General features: G+C 32.6%; 1 protein-coding gene across 1 annotated transcript; it reads left to right on the top strand.

Moving 5' to 3' along the window:
* The first annotated feature begins 1,562 nt into the window (after nucleotides 1–1,562).
* LOC139867056 (serine carboxypeptidase-like 51) lies at nucleotides 1,563–5,288 on the top strand. The gene is made up of 13 exons (XM_071855385.1): nucleotides 1,563–1,810; nucleotides 1,899–1,993; nucleotides 2,265–2,372; nucleotides 2,476–2,716; nucleotides 3,076–3,119; nucleotides 3,225–3,292; nucleotides 3,367–3,472; nucleotides 3,882–4,081; nucleotides 4,177–4,246; nucleotides 4,337–4,387; nucleotides 4,479–4,531; nucleotides 4,624–4,756; nucleotides 4,948–5,288. The coding sequence occupies exons 1-13, from the start codon at nucleotides 1,669–1,671 to the stop codon at nucleotides 5,020–5,022; spliced, it is 1,386 nt and encodes a 461-aa protein (XP_071711486.1). The 5' UTR covers nucleotides 1,563–1,668; the 3' UTR covers nucleotides 5,023–5,288.
* Nucleotides 5,289–11,192: the final 5,904 nt, after the last annotated feature.

The raw sequence follows: 11,192 nt of genomic DNA, 5'->3' as shown, positions 1-11,192 counted from the left end.
TATATGTATATATATATATATATATGTATATATATATATATATGTATATATATATATATATATGTATATATATAGGGGCAGGATCTATGGGGAAGTAACCAATCGGGGGGAAGCAAATTTTTTTTTTTTCGTTTTTTTTTTTTGAAATTTTTTTTTCCGGCATCAAGATCACACGAAAATATGAAAATTTAGAAGAGACACCTATTGATGAATGTTATTATTTAGGCGGGAAAACGATCGACAAAAATAACATTCAAGATAATATTGTTCGTGAAGAATATGAACGTTTTTTTTTCATGTTTTGTGAAGTAAAATTTAGCCCGATTTAGAGTTTAGGGTTTAGGGTTTAGGGTTTGGTGTTTTGGATTTATTCCATAAACCCAAAACACCAAACCCTAAACCCTAAACCCTAAACTCTAAACCGTTCGTGTTAAAAACTCAATCTAAATCCTAAATCTAAACCCTAAATCTAAACCCTAAACCCTAAATTTCTAAACCCTAATATCTAAACCCTATAAACCCTAATATCTAAACCCTAATATCTAAACCCTAATAGCTAAAACCTCAAAATACGCTCGAAAAACACGATAATTGTTATATATTACTTCTTCGAGCGTTTTCCCGCCAAAATAAAAACATTTATCACAAAGTGTCTCTACTAAATGTTCATATTTTCATCTCATCTATAATGTTCGTGAACAAAGTTTTTTCAAAAAATGAAAAATAAAAAGTTTTTGCTTCCCCCCGCTTCCCCCCGAATGGTTACTTCCCTCTTGATCCTACCACTATATATATATATATATATATATATATATATATATATATATATATATATATATATATATATATATATGGCAGTGATCATGGTGAAGTAAAAAAAAAAGAGAAGAGGAAGAAACAACTTAATATAATTCATCACGTTGCTTCTTTTTCTTCTTCACTTTGTATTATTTCTCTTATATCTCGCACGCGCGCATACACACATATATACACGTACAGTTGTACACACATTCATACATACATATATATGTATATATAATATAATATATAAAAATTTTCAAATCTTTGAGCACTTCTAATTTTTTAACCCTGGTCGGTTGCCTATCTTACGCATGGCCGAAGATGCTTCCGTGAAAGAACTTGGGCTTTTCATCGTTTCGATTATTTGTTCTTATTTCTATCTATATATAATTTATTTTGCAAAACAAAAAAAAACAAAATGTAAAAAAATAAAAATAAATAAAAATTAAAAAAAATTAAAAAGTAAAGGACCAGTTGGTTTTTTCTGTTTTTACTTAATTTTTTAGATTGAGTGCCGAACGCATATTCATAAACTAGGCTAGTTAAGAAGTAGAAATATGATCAGATGAATAGGTCACAAGTCATTTTCTTGACAGCAGTCGACCCTTCTAACACTCAATCCCTTCCTCATAAATTCACATTTTTTTACCTTGCATCTAATTAAATCATTAAATTCCTTTATACCCAAACTTTTATTTTGATGTTACTACAAGAGCATTTGAAAAAGTTAACACCTTTTATTTATTAGTGATAGGGTATTGTAAAAGCAGATCCACCATACACAATAAGTGTCTTACTTATTTATCTATTTTTATAAATGAATAAATAAACATCATTGGTTTGTGATTCTTTGATAGTTTCCTTGAAATGGGGAAGTTTCATTTTGTGGCTTCATTTCATTTTGTTTTATTTGTGTTTATATTTCTTCCATTTTTCAATGGAGGATTGGTCATATCTTCAGGAACTTCAGATGGATCAGAAAGTTGGGGCTATGTTGAAGTCAGACCAAGTAAGATTCATTATACTATCAGTTAACCCATTTTCAAGATTCCATTTTTTTTAATGTTAATTTAATTTATGATTTTACATTTTAATAGAAGCTCATATGTTTTGGTGGTACTACAAAAGTCCATATAGAACTGAAGATCCAAACAATCCATGGCCTATAATTCTTTGGTTGCAAGGTGGTCCTGTAAGTACTCATAATTATACCATTGGATAAATAGAGGCTGTTTGGGCATTGTAGTATTTAAAAACTTGATTAAATATTGTATACAAGTAGCACATAACTGGTTTATATATAGTAAATAGTATTCATAGAATGTGGTTATGCAAGTGTCAGATAGTTAATTCAGATCCAAATCATTAAATAATCAACATTGCCAAACACCCCATAACTTTTTTCTTGTAAATGTGTTTGTGATTAATACTATATATGTGTGTTTACTGTATAAAATGTATAGGGTGCATCAGGAGTTGGAACTGGAAATTTTGAAGAAGTGGGCCCACTGGACTCTTTCTTGAAGCCCAGAAACTCCACATGGCTCAGAAAAGCAGATTTATTGTTTGTGGTATACTAATCTTGGAGTAAAAATTTATATTTATACAAGTAATTTAAATATAATATATAGTGAATTTTGTTTAAATTATTTGGTAACTTTTGTGGAAAATTAGGATAATCCAGTTGGGACTGGATACAGCTTTGTTGAGGATAAAGAGGTGTTGGTGAAAACTGATGAAGAGGCTGCAACTGATTTAACTACTTTGCTTATTGAAATTTTTAACCGAAATGAAACACTTCAAAAGAGTCCACTTTATATAGTTGCAGAGTCTTATGGTGGCAAGTATGCAGTCACTCTTGGACTCTCAGCTCTTAAAGCCATTGAAGATAAAAAGTTGAAGCTTATTCTTGGAGGTATACAAATTACACACTTTATATAAAGTTTCTAATAAAATACACATTTTTCTTATGAAAATAAGATAAAAAGCCAGTTTTTAAGTACTAAAGTGGCAAAAAGGTTCATTTTTGCAAGATCGAATATAACACACTCTATGCTGGAAAAATAGGAAATAAAAAAGATACACATAGCCAATTGTGCATTATGCCAGTGTGCATCGTTATATAATTAAATTTAGGAATATATTGATGACACTCTTAAGGGCTGTCTAAAGAATTTGGACATGAATAAATTATTTGTACATTGATGGTGGTTCGACTGCAATAATAGTTAATGCATCAAATCACTTTAAATGGGCTTTATGGTTTATGTTTAGGCATTGCATTGGGAGATAGTTGGATCTCACCTGAAGACTTTGTGGTAACTTTACTTTTAAAATGCCATTTATAAAAAAAAAAATAGTATACAAATCCAGAATATACGGAGCATGATATTTACTTTAAAAGCTTTCAAATTGAAATTTAGGAATCATGGGGTCCTCTTCTGAAGGATGTATCAAGAATAGACGAGAATGGCTTGATCGAAGCAAACGGGTCGGTTTTTGAAAATATTATTAAAAATTGGATTTGATTTTTTTTTTATCTGACAAATGCATGTCAGGAAACAGACTAGTTAAGCAAATAAAGCAGCAAATTGCAACTGGGAAATTAAAAGCTGCTACAGAAACATGGAGTGATCTTGAAGGAGTCATTGGTTCCAGTAGTAACTCTGTTGTACGTGTTACTTAATAACTAATGCCTAACTCTCGTAATTTTGACCCTTTTGCTTATGAATGGGTCGATACGGGCTGTGTTTTATCTTAAGCGGGTCAAATAGGTCATAGGAGAAAACTAAAAGTAGAGGGGATCAAACAGGTTAAGGTTGGCATGTCAAAAGGTTAACTTAATGCAGAAAACATCCTTAAGTATGTTTTAAGTAATCATTTATATTCAATTATATTTATATTTTATAACAAAATGGATGAAAAAGTGTTAGAAAATCAACATAACCAGAGCCGGTCTGTTTCTGTATTAGAAGATGACATGTTTAAACCAAAACGTGTTTTGACCCATTATACAACCCACCCATCTTGCCACCTCTACTAACTGGCTTTTTTTTTATTTTTTTTTATATGAATTGTAGGATTTTTATAATTTCTTATTGGATTCTGCGATGGATCCATTGTCGACGACAGCAACTGAGCTAGTGAGAGGAACCCCGAGACGAAGGTACTCAAGATACCTTGATTCTTTAAGGAAGACACCGGGTGAAAATGGTGGTCTTAATCTTTTGATGAATGGTGCCATTAGAAAGAAACTCGGGATCATTCCAAATGACGTCGAGTAAGTTATTTTGTACTTTCTTGATTTTGTTTTACCGAATTTTGAATCAATACCTATACCTAATGTTATGAATTCGAGTTTTGTTTTTTTGACAGATGGGGTGGCCAGTCAGATCTTGTTTTCAGTTACTTAGAAGGCGATTTCATGCGACCAAGAATTAATGAGGCAAGATTTTAAAGATTAAGAACAAGACAGATTAAAATTGAAAAAAGTTTATAACTTGACATTATTTTTCGTAAATCTTTTGTTAAATAGGTTGATGAACTTTTAAACAAGGGAGTTAATATGACTATATACAATGGTCAAGTAAGATCTTTTTATCCCTTGAAAATAGCTAGCCTTATATGCAAATTTCACTAAAGTTTAGTACTGGTTGATAAAATGTGTTCTTTTGTAGCTTGATGTTATATGTGCAACGAAGGGAACTGAAGCATGGGTTGAAAAGCTCAAGTACATTTACATATATAGCCTTCAGTTATATAATATATGTTTTTCTAATGTAGATTTACTTTTTTACCCTCAACTTTTTTGTAATGACATAGGTGGGAAGGTCTAAAGACATTCTTGAACATTGATAGGACTCCATTATATTGTGGAGATGATAAAAGGACAAAAGGATTCACCAAGTCTTACAGAAATTTACACTTTTATTGGATTCTTGAAGCTGGTCACTTTGTAAGTTTTACACTTGCAATCTTTAACTTTTAAGTTTCTAAAGAAAACACAGTTTTTAATTTTTATCCCAACATTCAAAACTGTTCTCTGCAAAAACAGCCATATATAATTTTGATGACGTTATTGTCGTCATAAAACCATCTCTAACAATGTTTTTTGTTTTTGTTTTGTTTTTGGATTTTAATTAACAGGTACCGGTTGATCAACCATGTGTAGCGTTAGAAATGATCGGTAGCATCACTGGTTCTCTGGTGTCTACAAAGTAAAAGATGATACAGTTGTTGAAATAGCGAAGTCGAAAGACATACTAAAAATAACAAGATTAGTGAAGGAAGAGTCTATCAACATCGAAAATATGCTTATAACATTTTACTGTCTATTTTTTTTTTTTTCTTTCTGAAATTCGAAGTCACTATACGAATTTAGGTGATTTAAAACTGCGAAAATAAGCTGTATAACTGTTTGTGGTGCTACTCTATTTGATAAACATCACTACCATAATTAGAGCAACAGAGTACACAAGTTTACCCAATCTTGTTTCAAATTGTGTCAATGCAGCTTAGCCCGAACGATGGTGACTTTCAGCACTTTTTTTACCTCGTTAATCATCTCAAAAGCACACACGTCACCCGCACCCAGATGCTCGTCATTACAAAATTTCTTCCAGTTTTGACCATAAAGTCTACAAATTCTGTCGTATGCCTTCAATTGAATTAGACCCTTGTTTTTACCATCAGGTGTCTGAAGCATGAAGTCTACACACGTTTTCACCGGTCAAATATGTTTTACAAAACGCCATGGTTGCATACTGTAATATAAAAGAAGGAAAAAGAAAAGGATCAGGGGATAGTATCATATGGTAACAAATGATTAATAAAAAAAGATTTTGCTAACAACAGCCTAAGAGCCTTGTTAAGGTGCATAAAAGGGTTGTACATGATGGTTATATATTGACTTATAGTGGCTGTTTTTGAATTGTACAACAGTTTTATGAACGTTAGCAAAAATCCAAAAAAAAAAAATAAAAAATAAAAAATAAGCAGATCATGATCTCAAATTGAGAATCATTACCAATCCGCAGTGATTTATAGATCGAGCATTTACTCTAACTGAAAAATAACGATTGTCTGATATTATTGATCTCCTTTTCGGTGCCAACTGAGTGTTCGCTGCTCCACCTATATATTTGAAGAGAACTAAAAAAGTTGGTTGAATGGGATAATGATGTGTTATGCTAACACACAAGCTTGCACTACAAATATATATGTTATCTTGTAAAAGAAATATAGTATTCTAGATGAGTTCGTAAGAATCCTGCCATTCATTTGTTGAACATTGGAACTTGTTTGCAGCACGGTTGATCAATGTGTTTCTCCAAGTGAGAGGATTTAGCAAATGGAAAGCTAGTTATCTCACAACTGTTTCGGTCAAATATTTGTATATGAAAATTGGAACTTTGGTGATGATTAAAGAGTAACAAATATCCAATCTTGATACGATAATGCTCAGCAAATTCTGGCCAACCTTTTTGTAGCAAGAGATGGCCATAAGTCGAGTTATGCCAACCGATAGGCCAATTCTTGTTATCTGAAACCATTAGTATTATGTTGTCGTTCGACTGAATCTGCTTCTGATGTTCTTTATCAAACTCAATAGGAATTCTCTGATTGTATAAAAATAAATAAATCATGAAAGTAATAAAAAATGAATAAAAAAATTGATAATTTTGATGATGGTGAATAGACCGAGTATACAAAAAAGGGAACTCACGAGGCTGTTTTGGGTGAGGTTGTCGTAGGTGATGAATACGTAGAAGTTACGTGGCTCCGGCATTGTAAAGGCAGAGTACTAGGATGATTAACAAGTCAATTTGGCTTTGAGTCCTTAACCAAACTTTTGATTACTACATCAAATGATGAAAAAGGATCAACAACAGATTTCATATTGGATTAGTGCTAATGGAACTTATATAAAAGCAAAGTAAAAGATTTATTGGCTTTTTATGGAGATATCAAGAACGATTTCAGCTTAATACAGTACAAAAGTTCATTGTAAACAGTAAGAGATGATGAATTAGCCATTGTAAATTGTAAATACTACTTACTACTGTATGTAATAAGAGATACCTTTATTATTAAAATGAATTTCAGTTTTTTGGCTTTAAATCATCATATAAGGTTGTGATTTTCACAATATCTCTAGAGATAACAAATAAATGTGAACAAGCTACTGCAAGCAGATATTTATCCATCGAATGCTCAACATCTAAAATAAGCATTTAACAAATATGTTTTGAAACCCTAAAAATACATCAAACACAATAAACTCGGGATCCTTATCTGCTCGAACGGGGTTTGATCTTTCATGACGAGCTTGTTAGTCTCTGATTAGGAGGGTTATGGGTTCTTCGTGTACGAGAGGTTATTTTGAAGTGCAGGTCTCGGGTTAGGTGCTGCTGGAGTGCCCGACGTTCCTTTTATTGTGCGGCTTCTTAGTAGTGGAGATTGTGACGCTAGACACGTTCCCGGTTTTATGTTGTGATTAGATTTAGGTTTGGTTGTTACTAGTTGTTTGTATCATTTCAATTTCAATGTGCTCGCTCTTATTCAATCACTGTTCTCGTCAAATGTGTAGGACGACCAGAGCGAGCCCTTACAATTTCAATCATTGTCGCTTGTTTGTAACACCGATCTTTACGATCTTTTTATATATATATTAATATTTTCGCCGTAAAAAAAAAAAAAAAAACTGAATATTTGTTTTACCTCTGGCAATAGAATTTTGCCACGTAGATTAACACCCTCACAATTCTCTCTAACTTGACATTTTTTCATATTTCTTTTGTTAAATAGGTTGATGTACCCAAGGTTTTGAGAACTCAGATTTCGGAGAGATCTCGTTTTAACATTTTCTAGGAGATCTCGGTATTTCGAAAAATTTTCGGAGATATCTCGAGCGTTGACTTGTGTTTACTTTTTAGTTTTTTTTAATATAAATATATATAAACTAGTAAATGAGCCCCTGCGCTTCGCAGCGGAAGGCCAGAACGGACACGGTGGGAAAACATGATATTAAAAAAAAAAATATGTATGAATAATAGCTCGAGATATTTAGCGTTTTTTGAAAAGCGTCCATTTTGCGTATAGGTAGTTGTGTTGTGTTCGTAAAATTATTTCGAGTTGAACCGTGGTTTCGAAAAAAATTAACGCATAGCGAGCGAGAAAATGTGGTCCGTTGAAGATTTGGGTGAGTTTTTTTTATTAAGTTTTTTAATTTAGAAATATGTAAGTTTCACTTTAGCTCTTGAATTTTGGAGTGTTTGACCTTTGTTAGTAAAGGGTGCTAGTCGGTACGACTATTTAAGCGAAATGTACAACTCTTTTAAGCATGGAAGTGGGCTGCTATTCATCAATAGTAACCCACTTTTGCGCAAATGTGTGTATATATATATATATATATATATATATATATATATATATATATATATATATATATATATATATATATATATATGCAATACATAAATATATGTATATTTATATACATTTTTACGAGTTTTTACGAGAAAATCTGAGAAATGAACGAGAAATTACGAAGAAATTTCGAAAAATTACGAGAAAATTCGAGAAATTAAGAGAAAAGTCGAAAAATGAGCGAGAAATTTCGAGAAATCGTGGCATTAACCGAGATTTTACCCGTTGACCGAGAGTTCTCAACGAGATGGAAAAATATTCTCAGCTGACTTTTCAAACCGAGATCTCGTCGAGAAATTCCGAGATTTACAACACTGGATGTACCGCATACTCGCATATCTCATACACGCGTATCACACGTGACTAGTACGTACTTAACAAATGCCTAACCATCAAAGATCTTTTAAACTACAAATATGACATTCGCGTCTACAAGCATTATAACGTGAAGCGTTCATTAAAACGCTACCTAACCAAATGGCATACTTGGCGTACGCGCCGCCTAAAAGGGGCGCAAACACAAGCGCTAACCGGATAGCGCCACATAAAGTCGCAAGGACAATAAAGGACGATACAAACGGTTATGCACGATCTAGACATAATGCAACTGACAGGTAGTGGTGCAGGGTGCACGAAAGTTGGTACAGACAATTAGCAGGCTGCGCCAGAGACCACTTACACTTTATTAGCTTTACCGATCAAATAGTACTACCCGACAAAAAGGATGTTCCATTTGTCCTATTACGTGGCAAACAAGACAGTTATTTTGAGACAGAAGGAGTATTTATTTTTGTATTCTATTCACTTTTTAGACTGTAACGACCCGGATTTTTCCGATCGTTTTATACTTATGAGATTAATATTTACATAAATTAAACCTTACCAACATGATAAGCAATCCAAATTGTTGAGACTTATGTTTTTGAAAAGAGTTTTACAAAACGTTTGACCGTCCAATTTGACCGATGATATCACGAACTATATAACACATGATAATTATACGATTATGTATATATACATATCTATACCTATTTAACATGATTTAAGGATGGTTTAACGTCTCATTGTGTACTAACAACAATGAGTTATAAGTATATTTTGAGATCACTAACTTAAGTTTTCAAAACGATAACTATATGTAACATTCTTTGACATATATACTTATAATCTATAATGTGTTGGTGATTTATGTCACCAATATGATTTAAGTGTAATGGGATTAATTTGTTAACCAAAATAATCTTGATAAATAGCGAACAAGTTTGGGAAAGTATGGAGTGCACACTTGTTTGAACTTATCTTGATCATGACGGGGGTTCGGGGGCAGCGCCCCCGATAGCGGGGTCCAAGGGGTGGCAACCCCTGGCGGGGTCCAAGGGGCAGAGCCCCTGGCTGGGGTCGAGCTTTATTAAAAATGTCTTAAAATTTTATTTTGGCCCGGTTTGACCCAAAATAAAAGCCCGGTTTTGAGCCTCTTTTACAGTTATAAACCCGTCCATATTTAAATTCACGTTCCGTTTCCTCAAAATTTCTACAAGTATATCTAGGGTATATGTAACCGTATCATACCCAGCTTCCATACGTATTTACTATTAGTATATACCAACAATAAACTCCAATGATCAGCCACTAGACATGATGTTACATGTGGGAACCAACCATTTAACCTCATGTATGACTTATATGCATGAAAACAAACTAAAATCTCCTATATATCCATCCCATAATCACATCATTTTGCACACACACACATACAATTTCATTTTCAATTTTCTTTCAAGTTAATTCACTCCCTAATCTCTCTTCATGTACCTACTCAAGAACGTATCAATATAGTCATCCGATTTCAAGGAGATTACTTCCAATCTTTCAATCCCACTCCACCACTCTTTTGATTCCAAGATTTTTCTTATCTTTTCCAGTAGCTTTATCCAAGTAACCTGAGGTAGTAACCTTATTCATAATCTTATTCGATTCATATTTATATAGCTATCTTATTTTGAGTTATAAATTATAACAACAAGAACATAGTTTGAATGATTTCAAACTTATTCACAAACTAAATAGATCCTTCTAACTTGACTTTTAAAATACTTCAAGACCTGTAATATATCATAATGATATGCTAACTTAACAAGATACAACTTGTTTTTACAAAGAACACCTTAAAACAAAATCGGGTATCCGAAGCTAGTTTAGCTACGAAATTAATTGGAGTAAAACTAAACTAATCATATTTTTGCTAATTAATATGATATTTTATACTTATGATTTGATTTTATATATTTCAGGACCACCCGTAAACAACACGAGAAGATTAATCATAAGACCTCATGATTGTACGCAACACGTCATTTGACAACACGGTACTTTATGTACGCAACACGTCATTTGACAACATGGTACCATGGGTCGAGATTAATTCTGATCAATACGAATACTATGGGGTATTTATTTATTTTATTGAGCAACTAATTGTGGACCATTAACAACAGACTGCTAACTACGGACTAAGAAAATATTAAAAGTATTATAAGTATATATATATATATATATATATATATATATATATATATATATATGTAACGATTATTTGAAAAGAAAATATGTTGATATATTATATATATGGTTAGGTTCGTGATATCTATCGGAGACCAAGTCGTGTTAAATACCTTCAAGGCAAAAGTGAGTATATAGTCCCACTTTTAAACTCTAAATATTTCGGGATGAGAATACATGCATTTTATGATTTACGTTATTGACACAAGTGATTAAAAATATATATTCTACGTTGAGTTGTACCACTGGCATACTTCCCTGTAACTTGGTAACTACTATTTACATGAGGTATTGTAAACGCGAATCCTGTTGATAGATCTATCGGGCCTGACAACCCCAACCGGACTGGACGACCAGTATTCAACGGTTTCACAGTACTTCGTTTCGGTGACTACACTTGGTAC

This window comes from Rutidosis leptorrhynchoides, chromosome 1 (genome assembly GCF_046630445.1).
Source record: "Rutidosis leptorrhynchoides isolate AG116_Rl617_1_P2 chromosome 1, CSIRO_AGI_Rlap_v1, whole genome shotgun sequence".
Taxonomy (NCBI): Eukaryota; Viridiplantae; Streptophyta; class Magnoliopsida; order Asterales; family Asteraceae; genus Rutidosis; species Rutidosis leptorrhynchoides.
This window is presented reverse-complemented; position numbering and strand designations above follow the sequence as displayed.